Source organism: Cuculus canorus, chromosome 2 (assembly GCF_017976375.1).
Source record: "Cuculus canorus isolate bCucCan1 chromosome 2, bCucCan1.pri, whole genome shotgun sequence".
NCBI lineage: Eukaryota > Metazoa > Chordata > Aves > Cuculiformes > Cuculidae > Cuculus > Cuculus canorus.
Window position 1 is genome coordinate 141591869 of NC_071402.1, and position 16720 is coordinate 141608588.

Consider the following 16720-nt stretch of genomic DNA (forward strand, 5'->3'; position numbering starts at 1 on the left):
ACTGGATGTAGTATAAGAGTAGTAAGTATACTGCAGAAGTACTGAATATACTGCACCTGTGAGATGTACTGATGCATTTCATAAGCAGTGGATCTGTCCCATAAATTCTGAAATTTCTGGATAGCCATCATATAGGAAAAACTTTGATTTCGTGGGGGGATTCCCAAAATAAGGCATGGCTGTGTGCACATATGGTGATGTCTCTCCCACACTTTGCCAGCAGGTCATGTTACTGTTATACGTACTATGAATGTGATGTTTTCCAAAATCTTGTAGTACATGTGGTGCATAGCTGATCCTTACAGTGCAATCACATGTCTGGGATTTATTCCTGTGCAGCAGCTTAGATAGAGCTACAGCCCTCCTGAAGCTGGAAATCTGGATAAAAATTTTCATAGGGAAGAAAAGGACAATATTAACCAGAGAACCTAAGAAATAAGGCAGCCTTAACCAAGTAAAAAAACAACAAACCGAAACAAAAATAACCCACCCCACCCTGTCAAAAAAAACTCAACCACCAAACCAAACATTTTCAACTCTTCTTTATCTGTTCAAAGAGGGAATGGAGGAAGGATACTCAGACACGAGGAAATCCAACTAATTGAAGACACTCTGAGGAGTACAGTGCAGGAGATCTGAAAACGTGTGGATTTGCTTCTGAACAGAGATTGAAGTGCCTGCGTTAGTTCCTGATGCTGCAGGAGGATTAATTATCCAACACCAAACTGGTCTAATACCTTTATGCTGTACCAAACCTTACTCACCTTCAGTCCTGGATTGCTGCCTTTCTGTTTTCCCAAACTGGGGGCTACTGCCTGCCTGCCAGCCTTCCTTACACTCATGTTCCAGCCCTACCTGTGACCTGCCATCACCTTAAGGGCTGAAGGCAGAAATCAGACTAACAAATCTCTTGGCCCCCGCTGATTCTTTACAGGAGTATCTGCTCAGGAGTATCCACATCCCCCTCTCTGAAAATGTGGTTGGAGATAGTTGCACTAAGATCAGTTCCAGTAGATCTACCTCATGTTGCCTGTGTAATGGGATTATATAGCACAGGTTGACATCTATTCTGCTTGTGTCTGCTTGCATGATAGTGACCATCAGCATTCCTGAGGTTTTTTGGTTTTGCCAGTGCTTTATGGTACTTGATAACATAGGTGTTTCTTATGTATGGAATATCCTAAGCTCCTCTTTATTTGTAACTATGAAAGTTATCAAAAGGGTAGTTAGATTTTTTTATAAGACTCTGTTACAGTAAAAGTAAGATTTTTTCACTGCATAGATTTTCTCCTTCCTTTTCTTAGTGATGTTGCTGAGGCTGAAGGAATTGAGCTGTTAGTAAATACATTGAATGCTCAGAGAGATGGAGCCATTGCTAATGCTGCCACACTACTAACAAATTTCAGATTTCTCTTATTAATGTATTGACAGAAATTTAGAAAACTTATGAAAACTGTACAGTCTTCTGCTTGTTGAAGTGCTAGATATGCTTGCATAGAGGTGGAAGAGTTTGTCACATTTTTGATACAGACAAAATGTACTAAAAGGGGGGTATAAAACGCAGTGCAATTGAAAATTCAAATTGCCCATCTGCCCATTTCAATTGATAACAGTATTGCCAACTTTTGTTTACAAACAGATGAGCCCAATGTAAAATTACTAGAGCAGATAGTAAAATGGGCATATGCCTCAAATCATTTGACAAATTTTATATACAAACTCAGAAGGAAGACAATTCAATTTTTGTAGTGTGATGGAAAAAAATACCACTGAAACAAATGTGAGATGATAAAAGATGATATAGACAAAAAATACATTCCTGTTTAGTAGAAAGCAAAATTTCAGCAAGAAGGTCAACAAAAATCTTCAAGTTAGGAATATCTCGTGGCATTTGAAAAATGTAAACTACATTTGTATCAGTAGTCTTTTTTGCTTATGACAAAGATACCAAAGAATACCTAATGAGGTGGTACCTCAGAAAGGTATGCTTTTTCAGATTTGTTAGAGTATAGTAGTTTCCCCTGAGCCAGGACAGATTCTCTCTTCAGGGTCTGCATCACTTGTAGTCAAGAATTTACTGTCATTATAAGCCATGTCACCAGCTGCTTTCAAATGTATCTTTATCCAGATACTAATACTAAAAGTCAACTTCATAAGTTGACATTTTTTTTTCTTTAAAAGGTACTGTCCCGGTGAGTGCCAGAAGCAGAATAGCAATGTTAAGATGAAGTGCTCATAGGCCAGTTCCTTCTGCTGTGACTAAGATGTAGACCCACGTTGCTATTAGTTTGCAGGCACATCACGTCTAAATAATTGCAAATGTGTCCTCTTAGTGGTGCAGCTACCCACACCTTCTGCTGTCTCCTGCCTGCAGTTACTATTTCCTTAGTAGTGCTGCTTCAACTGGTTTTTTTTCTTGGCTATTCTGAAAACCTAGATCTATAAATGATCCTTAAAATATCCTGACAATCTTCTCCAATTTTATTTGCACATGGGTTGTTTTGTAGGTCTGGCTTAGAGATTAGACAGACCAGCATTGGTCCCAGCCCTGCTGAGGGGCAGTTGCATGATCATCTGGGAGCAGAGGGAATATTTGAACAGGATCTGCTGCTGATAGACTAGTTAATGTGGAACCACAGTCATAGCCAGGCCTGACCTTTATGCTGATGTGTCTGTTGTACTCCTGCCGCCTCAATCAGCCTGCATAAAGCCAACTCAATAATTCTGGTATTGCTCTGAGCTGCACCATGTAAGCCTACTCCGTAAGAATGGCAAAAGGTTGCTGTACTATGTTTATGCTGCTTAAGTATTCAATCACAGCAATTTATGGAGACAGCACAAAGAACAACAATGTGATATTACACATGCTATAATCCTCATTAGAAGTAGTGCTAGAGTGAATTATGGGGAGAGGTGATAAAACTCTGCAGAGACATTTGCTTAGAACTAAAGCTTCAGAAATTCTGCATCTTTGAAATGATCGTTCATTTGTTCAAAATCAGAAAGAATCCATATTTGAATAAGTTAAGGAATCCAGAGGTTTGTAACTTGTTTTGTCTGCTTAGGTTGTACCTCTTGAGCTTCACACTGTAGCTCAAATATAGTTAAGGCACAGTAAGAGAGTCATCACAGTTCAAATTTTTAATTTAAATTTCCTACTGTAATTTAGAATATGAACGTTAGTCTTGCAATTTATTGCAGGTAAGCAATATTTTATATTCTTAGAATGTAATACTAAATTACTTGGTAAATATAATGCACTTAAAAGAAAAAATAATCATAAAATAACAAAGGTTTCTTTTTTTCTCCTTCATTTTGCTAGTGCTGTTGCTGAGGCTGAAGGAATTGAGCTGTTAGTAAATATGTTGGATGCTCAGAGAGATTGGAGCCATTGTTAATGCTGCCAAGTGCTAACAAATCTAGCCACACAAGAGCCATTCCGTGTAACTATCCAGAGCCATGGTATTATGACTGTGCTTGCAAAACCGTTGCGCTCAACCAACAGCCAAGTGCAAAGCAAAGCAGCACTTGCTGTGGCTGCATTTGGTTGTGATGCTGATGCGAGAACCAAGGTAAAACTCTTCTTCAAGGCTGTAGTTATTTGTAACATTTTATAGAGCTTGAGGTTGGCTGTATACTTACCTGGGATCTTTGTATTTTGTATGTCTGCCCTAAAAGTCACAGGATTTTCTAGATAGTAACAGATTTTCATTTTCATCATAGGCTTGTTCAGTTGAATTAGCTCTGGTTTATCTGAGGAACTTGAAAAGTGTTTTCTTTAATTTGTATTTTTACTGCTGTATTTGCTTGTACCACATTAATGTTTTACAGCTTTCCAGAGGCTTCAATGAGCTTTAACCAGGGCTATATCTTAATCTTCATGTTTATGAGCATTAAACATTACAGTTTCTTACAGCTGCGACTGTCAGCTGTATTTAGAAAATGAGAAGTTCTGTCGTCTTTACTTTCCCTCAGTGTTGTTCTGTCACCCACTTTCGAGGCCTGAACGGCAATGTCTGACCTTGATTTATAAGATACTGCATGTGCACAGAGTAAGTGTAAATCAAACAAAATTCAAATATAAATTAATCCCTTGATCAGTGGCATCCAGCAAGTTGAACTATTTGCTATTTATCAATGGTAATATTATTTTCTCTTCATAAATAAGGATAATGCTGTGTGCATTCATAGATCATAAGCCAGGGATTTCTCATGGGTCAAGGTTGTTAATTAGGACATGAATAAGGGGCGTAGATAATTAATCTACTTCTTCAGTGTCCTTAAAATGTCTTTCTCTTCAGAAATCGAAATGAGCATATTTCCTGCAGCGGGTATAGGAAAGGTACTGCAGCACACAAGAGAATTAGATGTTAATAAGATTGTCATACATACAGTACAATACAAATTCAAATATATTGTGATGTAAATTAGTTGCTAGGAGGCAACAGAACACGGAAGAAGCTGTGTAACTCTGCGGCTGTCCTGGGATGCATAGGCTCTTCAGTTTCCACAACACAATCCAATAACTGCAAAGCAAGAAGGGATGTGTGCCTTCAACCACTGTGAAGCTTGCTTCAGCTCCAGCCTATGCATAGTTCACAGAAACAGAGAATCCCCATAAATGGCCGTTCTACCAGCCCAACATAGCTTGTCTACAAGGCTTGAATGTTTCACAACGTGAATTTCACACGTGGTTCTTGCTGGGACAGATGAAATATGTAAGTGGCAATGTCTTCATTTTTTTATAGCTAAGAAATGCTGGTGGACTGGGACCCCTCATTGAATTGCTACATTCTAAGAATGAAGAAGTCAGGAAAAATGCATGTTCAGCTATTATGGTCTGTGCAAGTGACGAGGAAACTGCGGTTGAATTATGCAGGCTAGGGTGAGTAGAAATAGTATCAATGGGCAGCGAGAACATTTTTATGAGAAAACCCTTATTGCTCATTTTTACATAGTTATAGCAGAATAAAAAAGTGAAACTATACATTTTGGTAAGCAGAAACTACTTTTGCACCATAGATGTTACAGATGAAATACTAATGATCTTAAGTAAAAGAAGTCATAAGAAAAAAAACGCAAATCTGAAGAGAGAACTGTCTGGAATTATAAAAACTTTTATTGTTTCTGTGACCAAATTAGGCTTTATGTTGAAGATGTGCTTATATCAGTCAAAATCAGATATCAATTATATCAGACTACAATGTTCCATACATATGAAACTGAAATTAAGATTTCAGGGTAAGTTCAGGATACAGCAAATAGTACTTAATACACTCAGACTAAATTTGGGTTTTAACTGCAAGTGCGCTGGTGCTGAAGTGTCACAGAGATTCTATTTTATTCCTTCTTAAAAACTCGAAGTTCCATATATTAATATCTGAATTACAAAAGCTGGTTTAGGTGTTAAGACTTATGACACAGGTCTCTTATGCAGGGTGACTCTTTTAGTAATCCTTAAATTAAAATATATGTAATTGCCCTGCTCCCTCTGCTGGACACTCCTCTGATTACTACACAGACACTTGCACATCTGTGAGGGGATTTTGCAGTCAGTATCTCAGAAATTTAGGTCTGGAGGGGACCTCAAATGTGATGCTATGCATCTGCCCACTGTAAAACTGAATCAGGTACACTGACATATTTTTGCTTGTTCAGTGTAAATACCAATTCTGAGAGGGTTTCATAACTTTCTGAGGTAACCTGTTCCAGTGCTGAATGGGGTTTCTGAGAACTAAATATCCCTTGAAGTAAATCAGTCCAACTACATGCTGTCCTACTTCCAGTGGGATTGAATAATCATGTTTTTATAGAAATTTAATGTTAACTTACTGAATTTTCTCATGTTCCATGTCCCTTTCTCAGTTTCCTTTTCCTGACAAAGTAAGAATGTTAATCATCTTTTTGCTTTGAAATCTTGTATAATTTTCTTACACATTTTCTCTCATTTATTTATGCAATTTTGAAGTGCCATCTCCTAGCCTGGATGAGATAACTTCAGCTGAGGTCACAGCACCATCAAATAAAGTTCAGTAATTATTTCACGTATCTTGTATATAACACTGTCCTTATTTAATCCCTTCTTTGTGACAGTATCAGAGTGGGACTCTAATTTATGTGTCCTTCCAGTCTGAACAGCATATTATTGATAATAATACCAGTCAGGCACTACTTCATATTATATATATGACCTGGTGATCACCAACGTGAGTGACCTAATCAGGGACATCAAGGACAGAGGCTGCCTGGGTGTAGCGATCACACACTGGTGGAGTTCGTGGTCCTGAGGGATATGGGTCAAGTGAAGAGTAAAGTCAGGGCCTAGAAGTTCATGAAAGCAGACTTCCAGATCTTCAAGAAGTTAGTCAATAGGACCCCCCTGGGAAACTGTCCTTAGGGACAAGGGAGCAGAGCAGAGCTGGCAGATCTTTAAGGATGCTTTCCAGAGAGTGCAAGAACCCTCCATTCCCATGTTCAAGAAGTCTGGTAAGAAAGGCAAGAGACTGGTCTGGCTGCGTCATGATCTGTGGCTCAAACTAAAGGGCAAGAAGGAGATGCACAGGCACTGGAAGCAGGGTCAGGTATCCTGGGAAGAGCATAGAGATGCTGCCTGTTTGTGTAGCGATAGGGTCAGGGAGGCTGAGGCACAACTGGAGCTGAACTTGGCAAGGGAAGCAAAGAATAACAAGAAGGGCTTCTTCAGGTACATAAATCAGAAAAGAAAGGTCAAAGAGATTGTACCTGTCCTGATGAGCAAGACTGCCAAGCTGGCAACAACAAACAATGAGAAGACTGAAGTACTTAACAAAATTTTTCCCTCAGTCTTTACTAGCAATCTCTCTTCCCACACCCCTCGAGGGGATGGACTGCAAGACATTGCCTGAGAGAGCAATCCCTCCTGCTGTAAGAGAAGATCAGGTTCATGACCACCTGAGGAACCTGTATGTACATAAGTCCATGGGATCAGATGAGATGCACCCAAGAGTCCTGAGGGAATTGGCTGATGTAGTCACCAAACCACTCTCCATGATATTTGAAAAGTCATGTCAGTCAGACAAAGTCCCTGGTGGCTGGAAGAAGGGTAATATTGCACCTATTCTTAGAAAGGAGGTCCCTGGAAACTACTAACCTGTCAGCGTCACCTCTGTGCCTGGGAAGATGATGGAACAAATCCTCCTGGAAGCACATGGAGGACAGGGAGATGATTTGAGACAGCTAGTATGGCTTCACCAAGGACAAGTTCTGTCTGACCAACCTAGTGGCCTTCTATGAGGGAGTGACTATCTCAGTGGACAAGGGAAGACCCACAGATGTCATCTATCTGGAGGTCTCTAAGGTCTTTGCCATGGTCCCCCACAACATCCTTCTCTCTAAAGCAGAGAGATATGGATTTGATAGGTTGACTATTCAGTGGATAAGAAATCGGTTGGACAGTCACACCCAGAGGGTAGTGATCAATGGCTCGATGTCCAGATGGAGATCGGTGACAAGCAGTGTCCCTCAGGGATCTGTTCTGGGACCAGTGTTGTTTACTATCTTCATCAATGACATAGATGATGGGATCTATGTCACTGAATCATAGAATCATAGAATCACTAGGTTGGAAGGGACCCACTGGGTCATCAAGTCCAACCATAATTAAGTGCACCCTCAGCAAGTTTGCAGATGACACTAAGCTGAGTGGTGAGGTTGACACCCCTGAGGAATGAAATGCCATCCAGAGAGACCTTAACAAGCTGGAGAAGTGGACTTGTGAAAACCTCATGAGGTTTAACAAGGCAAAGTGCAAGGTCATGCATCGAGGTTGGAGCAACCCTCAGTATCACTACAGGCTTGAAAATGAAGAGATGGACAGCAGCCCTGTGGAGAAGGACCTGAGAGTCCTGGTGGATGGGAAGTTGGACGTGAGCCAGCAATGTGCACTTGCAGCTCAGGAAGCCAACCACATCCTGGGCTTCATCAAAAGAAGGATTGCCAGCAAGTTGAGAGAGATAATTCTGTCCCTCTACTCTGCTCTGGTGAGAACCCACCTGGAGTACTGCATCCAGCTCTGGAGCCCTCAGCACAGGAAAGACATGGACCTGTTGGAGCGGGTCCAGAGGAGGGCCAGAAAACCTGTGAAGAGAGGCTGAGAGTGTTGGGTTTTTCAGCTTGGAGAAAACCCCAAGGAGACTTTATTGTGGCCTTTAAAGGGAGCTTATAAGAAAGATAAGGAAAAACTTTTTATCAGAGCCTGTAGCAATACAACAAGGGATTATGGATTTAAGCTAAAAGAGGAGAAGTTTACACTTGGTATTAGGAAGAAATTTTTTTTGCTGAGGGTGGTGGAAGACTGGCACAGGTTGCCCAGAGAAGTGGTAGATGCCCTGTTCCTGGAAACATTCAAGGTCAGGTTGGATGGGGCTCTGAGCAATCTAGTTGAAGATGTCCCTGCCCACTGCAGGGGTTTGGACTAGGTGACCTTCATCGTTCCTTCCAATCCAAACCATTCTATAATTCTATATTATTTTCATGTAGATCATATTTCCTTGACTTGCTCATGAGTATTCAAGTAGGAATATGTGGAAAGACTTATTAAAGTGAAAATATATATCAAAGTCAACACATATCTCACATTTACTTCTTCTGACTATCCAGTTACAGAAGGGATTGGATTGCCTTTACATGATTTATTATTGACAAATACATAATAACTATTTCTTACTATCTTATCTCTTGTTGCATGCAAACTGGTTGTTTAATAATTTGATTCTGTGTCCTTTTGACACTGAAATTTGGCTGAATGATCTCTATTTATTTCCTAGTCTTCCATTTTCAAATCTAGATACTATCTTTGCTCTTCTCCACTCTCCTGGCACCTAGCCTGTCCTCCCTGAATTTTCAAATATAAATAGTTCAGAGGTTGCTTTTGCCAATTCATAGAGTAGTATGAGGTAAGTCTTCTCAGGCACTTGTCTCCTCAAACTTACTCTAGATGTGTTAAGCCTACTGTTTCCACTTCTTTGTTAATATTACTGCCAGGCATCTGCCTGCAACCTTTTTATGAAAACTGAAGCAAAAAAAAAGGCATCAGGCACTTCAGTCTTTTCTGTGCCATCTGTTATGAGTTTTCTTCCTACACTGAGTAACAGGCGTACATTTTCCTCTCTGACTTGTGGCATGTGAAACATTTATTTTTGTTTGAGTCCTTGAATAGTCGTATCTCACTTTGCCTGTGGCTATTTTGTTTTTCTCCCGTTGGAAGTGTTTCCATTTTTGTATGAGCCTTTGTATGGCTTTTGGGTCTTCACAGAGTTTTTGGTTCAGCTGTATTAGTCCCTTTTTGGCTTGTCTTTTCTCCATATGAGGATAATACGCCATTGTGCTGGTAATGTCATCTGTCTTTGACACTGCTGTACTCATTAGGCATCCCTTACTCATTTTCTGCTTTAAAATTCTTCCCTGCATTACTTGTCAGTTAGCTGACTTGGTTGCACTATGCTGTGTGACAAATAGCCTGTACTGCTGGCCCACAGTTTTCTCCCATTGCTGTCTTTTAGAAGAGAAGGTTGTCATTTGCCTCGTCTGAAAAACTTGTTCTCTGGAATCCATCTGACGTACTTTCAGAAGTCTGCATTGTAAATGTCCGCCGCTGGGGCTCCCTGCTTAGTTCAGAGAGAGAAATGGGCAGTCTAAACATGGAGTTCATTATATATAATATAAAATTGATTCCTTAGGATGTGAAGAATGTCTGCACGTGTGTATAGACACACAGATATAAATCTAAATATGCACATACACACACACACTAATGTGTCTCACTCTTTTTTTTTCTGTTTTTTTCATTCCTAAGCAGTTGCAAAACTGCACTATCTTATGGTCTCCTGATTCAGCTTCCTTTATCTTCTTAGTGACCTTTTCCTAAGTTTCTCATGCCAGAAGTTACTGGTATGTGGGTTTCGGCACCAGAACCAGCCTAAGGAAGAATTCCTGTCCTCCCATGTCCCCATGGCCATTTGTTTCTACCTCCATCCTGCAAAAATCCTACCATCCTGGTGGTGCTGACACAACTGCTTGTGTTTACGTGCTTTTGCAAATCTCTACCAACTGTGCCTTCCCCCAAACACAGCAACAGTCCTAAACCAGAAGGATTCACACATTGCATAATGCTCAACTGGAACCTGGAAACTGCAGTACAAGTTGGGAGGAGAGAGAAAGAGAAAGGTTCCCTGAACTCTATCATGTAGTCACCTCTGAACATTAATCCTTCTGCTCTGCTTTTACATCCTACTTTTTCTCAAGTTCTCTGTGGTGTCTAACATCCTTCTGATAAAAGGTCGTGGCATCCTGTTAGCTTTTCTTTACATAAGTGTAAAACTGCCTAAAGGAATTGCTTTTGCTTTTGAGCACTGCAAGGTGTTTTCCTTCCCTAGAGAAAGAATTCTGTTCTCAAGGCAGCTATTTGCTAGCCCACAGGGCACCAGGCTAGCACTTGGAAATTAATCTGTCTTGGCTTTGACAGTGCTGAAAACTAACTCTGAACTGTATAATAACAAATATTTGGTACTTAATGATGAATTTGCCTTTATATTATGTTTAACAGTGCTTTGGATGTCCTAGAAGAAATTAATCAATCAACAAGCCGCAAAAATAAATTTAGTGAAGCTGCTGTGGAAAAGCTACTTGATAACAATCTTCCTCAAAAGTACAGCCGGATGGGATATTTATCGTCAAGTAATATCATTACTGATGGATTCTATGATTGTGGTCAGGTAAGCTACTTTAACAAAATGACTCTACTTAAAAAGTGTAAAATTTTCTTCTTGATTTAGAAAATTAAGAGCATTATAGCAAAATCCAGAATCTGGCTACATAAAATACTTCGTTTTCTTGTGCTGAAGTTTCCCAGCTTTTATATGAATTTTTTTTATTATCTTTTTTTTTAATACTGATTTATTTTATTTCTCTGCATCAAAAGAAGTGTAGCCAGGAGGTCACTTCTGGTGATTCTGCACTTCTACTCTGCTCTTGTGAGAGCTCACCTGGAATACTGCTTCCAGTTCTAGAGCCCTCAGCACAGGAAGGACATGGATCTGTTAGAGCAAGTCCAGAGGAGGACCACAAAGATGATCAGAGGACTGGAGCACTTCCCACATGAGGACAGACTGAGAGAGTTGTGGTTGTTCAGCCTCGAGAGGAGAAGGCTCCAGGGAGACTTTATAGCAGCCTTCCAGTACTTAAAGGGGGCCGGGCAGGGGCTCTTTATCAGGGAGTGTGGTGATAGGACAAGGAGTAACAGTTTTAAGTTGAAAAAAGGTACATTTAGATTAGATGTTAGGAAGACATTTTTTTCTGTGAGAGTGGTGAGGCACTGGAACAGATTGCCCAGAGGAATCATGGATGCTCCTTCCGTGAAGGTGTTCAAGACCAGGCTGGATGAGGCTTTGAGCAATCTCATCCAGTGGGAGGTCTCCCTGCCTATGGCAGGGGGGTTGGTATTGAGTAGAATTTAAGGTCCCTTCCAACCCAAATCATTCTATGATTCTGTGATTCCGTGGTCTTTCTTCATGGATGAAATCTCATCATCTTCATTCTGTCTCCTAGTTGCAATCTTCTACCCCATCCTATGTAAGCTGTGCAGCTCCTAGTTCCTTTCTGGATCCTTTCTCAGACCTTAGTTGGTCTAGTCTCTTTCCGTGCAGTATACTTCATCTAATACTGAATCACCTATGGACTTCCTTAACTTAACTTTGTTAAGTTTTACGTAAAGGAGAGAGTTTGTTTTTTCACCTTGGTCATGACCTTTTCTCTCATAAAGCACTGTTTATATACAAAGAATGACTCTATTATGTATCACTTTTTAGTGCTGTGTTCAGTTTAAATCTGAGAAGGACTTTTCAAAATGCCCAAATGAATTAGAAATACCACTCTTACTGAAAATCAGTGAAATACCTCCACCTAAAGCACTTGGTTTGCTTTTAAAAATTCTATCCTGTGTAGTAAAACCTTCAGAGACAAGAATATTTCCTTACTTTAGAACTGTTTGGAATGACATAGTAACAATAATTATAATTTAAATTATTTTTACAGAGTCTTTTTCTAAGAAAATAGCTTAAGAAAATGCAAATTAAAAAGAAACCAATTTCACATATTTTGAGTGATGAGGAATTTAAAATTACTCATTAAGTATCTTTTATATTTTTTTTCTTTTCATCTTTAACTGAACAGAACATCTTTTATTTTAATTTTCTTGTAGATAAAACATGGAGTGAAATTTTTGTCTTTGGAGGAACTAAGTATACAAGAGCTTACTGAGCGTCAGGCCATAATCTTCATTAATGCTAAACCACAAGAAGAGTGAGTCATGTTTGATCTACCAACATTTATTGCAATAGCTCATCTTTTCTGGTTTTTTCCACTGTTTCTCATACAAATTACATAGTGTGTATGTATACACACATATATAAAATAGAGAGATCTCAGCATAGTGCTTCATGTCCTAGAAGACAAGAGATTTGTATTTTATAAGATAAGGAATTCGGAAAGTAGGTTTTTTCCCTCTAGATGGAAAAGATTTATTAATTTGATTTGCTTTTTTTTTAATTTAGCCATTAAGATTCATTCATTTAACACTTTTCCTGATGGTGGGACATCCAGTGTTTTATTAGTTATAACAAAGCTTGTCATCTACCATAGTAATTATGTCATCTAATTTGAAAGTCAACATGCAACAATGAAATCTGTGATTTTATGGTCTTCTTGTACAGACAAATGCATGAAGTTTTAAGCAGAACATCCCAAGAGGCAGGACAAAGCCAAGCATTAAGTTTTCAGGCTTCATAAAGAACCTGTGTCCATTTCGTCTCTGTTTAAATTGAAGCGAGCCTAACAAATCTTCTCAGATTTGAATGCAGGAAGTTGGTATTGGGCTTGTTTAACTGGGACTCATTTCCTGTAAACAGTCTCAGAGATCAAAGAATGCTCTACCAATATTCTGCAAGTCCGAAACCTCCTTCTCTGTCAACACGACATATTCGGTTTACAGTATCATTAGTTTCCCTTTTAAGCTTGTATATGACACCTTAAAGATGTCTGAGAATATCTATAACAAACTAAACTTCCATGTTCTTTGCTGATCCCTAGAGTTGTCTTTATCTATTAGGTTTTCTTTTTTTGACTTTGATACAGCTTCTTGCCTTGGCAGCAGTCTTATCCCCAGTTACTCTTCTGTCCATTGTTTGGTATTCTGTGTTTCATTTTTGATCCCTGAACCAGTATCCAGTTTGTTAGTGGTTATGTTATTTCTTCCACTTATGTACTTCCTATGGATATATTTACTGTCCTTTAAAATCAGAACTCTGTTTTCATAGCTTAACATGTAAATACTATCTCTGCAAATAATCTGCAAGAACATCTTGTTCCATTTCAGTGTCCTTGCAGTAGAGGAAAAGGCACAAGATTCATCTTACGAACAGACTGTCTTGTCACCTTCTGTGTCAAGAAAATGTAGCAGAGAAAAAGCAAGGTGTGGTATTAAAATTTACTTCTCAATGGTCTGTTATTGCTCTCTATCATCAGATATAGAATTCTAAAAATAGTTACAGCAGGTTTCTTAGAGTACAAATGCTCAAATATAATGTGAACTATGTTTTCAGAGTCTTTCTTTCACCTCCTAATTGCAGTAATCTTCCTTTGTCTATCGTGCTTTCAACACAGGATGGGGGGTGATGTGATTGAGAGCAGCCCTGTAGAGAAGGACTTGGGGGTGCTGGTTGATGAGAAGCTCGACATGAGCTGGCAATGTGCTCTCGCAGCCCAGAAGGCAAACCGTATCCTGGGCTGCATCAAAAGAAGCGTGGCCAGCAGAACGACAGAGGTGATTCTGCCCCTCTCTTCCTCTCTTGTGAGACCTCATCTGGAGTATTGTGTCCAGTTCTGGAGTCCTCAACATAAGAAGGATATGGAGCTGTTGGAACCAATCCAGAGGAGGGCTACGAAGATGATCCGAGGGCTTGAGCACCTCCCATAGGAGGACAGGCCGAGACTCGAGGGTTGGGGTTGTTCAGCCTGGAGAAGAGAAGGCTCCAAGGGGACCTTATAGCAACCTTCCAGTACCTGAGGGGCCTACAGGAAAGCTAGGGAGTAACTTTTTGCAAAGGCTTGTAGTGATAGGACTAGGGGGAATAGCTATAAACTGAGAGGGGCAGATTTACACTAGACATAAGGAGGAATTTTTTCATTATGAGAGTGGTGAGGCACTGGACCAGGTTGCCCAGGGAAGTTGTGGATGCCCCATCCCTGGAGGTGTTCAAGCCCAGGTTGAATGGGGACGTGGGCAGCCTGATCTAGTGGAACGTGTCCGGGCCCATGGCAGGGGGGTTGGAACTAGATGACCTTTAAGGTCCCTTCCAACCCAAACTGTTCTATGATTCTATGATCTCAGTAACTATTTGTCCTCCCTCCTCATGCTGTATTTTAACATCTCCCATTTATTTGGTTGGTTTTTCCTTTCAGTATCCTTAGAAGGCAGCGAAATGCTGTTATTTTACAGCTTGACAACCAAGACAAAGGTGTTAGGGTAGAAGTCCTTTCTCAGTTTAGAACCTAGACCCACAAAAATTTCCTACACTGCCTACATGCATCCTTCTTTCTAGATTAAATTTCTTCCAGTGAAATTCCATAGGTGACTAAAAGCTGAGAAGGGTGTGCTCAGAACTGTTCCAGTTTTGACAGCAACAAACCCCAAAATGCCTTACTCTTGCAAGGCTTCCTCTGGTCCATATCATACCCTAGGCGAAGCCCTGCAGTCCTTTTTGTGGAACTGATATGATGGACATGTCTGTTCATACCAATTAGGGAAAATCTCTGACTTTCTTGTGGGAAATCAATTTCCTTCTTTTACAGATAGTGGATCTGAACCTGCCCCTCCTACCTGCAGAGAGATGGTTGCATGATATTTGGTGTTTAGCAGTCTCATTCTGGTTCATCGTAGCTGTTTGCTAACAAAGAAGCATAACAGACAGCACTTTCTACTTCAGCTGTTAGGACATGTATCTGAGAGAGTTGAAACCAAAGTTCTAGTCCCTGTCTTGATGAGTTTTAATATAAAATGTTTGACTCTTAGTTTGTTCCTGTAGAAGAAAACAGAAGCATGGTGTCTCAGCTGAACCGGTAACTCTCTGTAGAACAGCAGCACAACCACAACAGTGCCTTTCAGAGAAGACAGGTCTACATGCCTAATTCCAGGGTAACGTTAGGAATTTCAAAACCAGTCCAAATAGAGCCTCCTTCCCATCAATGGAATGGTGTCACAGCCTTCGTAGGAACATTATATAACCTAAACCTCTCCTCGGCTTCTCTGTTAGCCAACTTAGTGAGTTGACCATTTTATACTGGTTTCTGGTCCTGACTTCCTTTTTTTCCTTATTTTATGGTCAGGGTCCTTCGACATGCCTCGGGGCTCTTAATGTGAGTGGCAGGCATTACAAAATGCTAAGCATTGCAGAGTTTGAAAAAAAGGGAGAGATGGAGTCTCCGTTGTAGGAGCGTTGCATTTGAATGTCATGATCAAGTCGTATGATTTATAACCCCGTTGCCATTCATTTGGAATTCATAATTCATACATCATTGTTATTAATTTGTGAGCTATATGGGAGTTACTTGAAGGTCAGTATCTGACTCCAAGTCTGAAACACGCTTAGACATTTTCCTACATATTTTTTTCCTTTGATCATATGTTTCTGATCATCATTATTTTGCAAAGTACTACTGAACTCAGTTTAAAGCCGTTGTTTTGAAAAAGTGATACTAGTTTATATAAACTATAGTTGAAAGCTAAGAGAAAGGGCGGTTGTAATTACCTGCTCAGAGCGTCTGAATTAGATGTAGAGGAAGTACCTATGATGTATATTTGCATAGACAGATAGCAACATATTTGATCAAGCAGCTGCATACCTGATATAGTCATGGACTGGGCTGGAAGATAGTATTCAATGTAGACTGATAAATGTGCATTCATTCCATGCTATGTTCCAGTACATCATTTAAGGGAATACTCTCCAATACTCACTTACGCATTTTCTACTGACAGTCAAGGCATTAAGCTATGCAAAAAAAACCCAAAGGAAATAGGTGTCATGACTGTCTTTTGATAGCAGGATATTGTATTGGCTGCCTTCTTCCTCAGTCTTTGGTGATCCAGTGAAATTTTGTACTGAATTTGCAACAGGAATCGGAAACAGCTTGAAGACTATTAACTGCCATGAGTTCTCCTTTGCAATGTTCCTTTGCACTTGCAGGAAGTACACCTCATGAATAGTAAAACAGCTTTGGGAAAGGGGGGTGATTTTTTTCCTGATGTTATACTTCCCATCAGTAAATAAAACAGGGATAAAATAAAAGAGGATAGGGAGAAGATAGCAGAAGTTTATTGTAGTAGTTACTGATTATTTTATAGCACTGAGCTGTAAGACAGCAACTTCACAGTTCCTTATAAGACAAATACTAGATAGACATGGTGAACTGAAGAGCTGAGGATTAGAGTAGAGACAGATGGGGAACAAAACCTTATATCAACCATTCCACGAGGGAATAGAACCTAGTCATACCGCAGAGGAATATGAAGCAGAAAAAAAAAACCAGCAAACCATTGTTCAAACCCATCTTTCTCATATCTTTTGTTCCTGAAAACTGGAAAGAAGGAGAATACTTCAAGAGTCACTTGAGTAGAAAGGAAAAGGGA

The 16720-nt window shown here is 39.9% G+C and overlaps 1 protein-coding gene across 1 annotated transcript in view; it reads left to right on the plus strand.

Annotated features, from left to right (window-relative positions):
• Positions 1-16720, plus strand: part of ARMC3 (armadillo repeat containing 3) — a 63108-nt gene that overhangs the window by 40333 nt on the left and 6055 nt on the right. Inside the window, exons 12-17 of the mRNA XM_054059086.1 lie at positions 1305-1388; positions 3407-3572; positions 4749-4885; positions 10583-10751; positions 12236-12336; positions 13409-13504. Coding sequence (XP_053915061.1) covers positions 1305-1388; positions 3407-3572; positions 4749-4885; positions 10583-10751; positions 12236-12336; positions 13409-13504 — 753 coding nt within the window. The remainder of the gene's footprint in view (positions 1-1304; positions 1389-3406; positions 3573-4748; positions 4886-10582; positions 10752-12235; positions 12337-13408; positions 13505-16720) is intronic.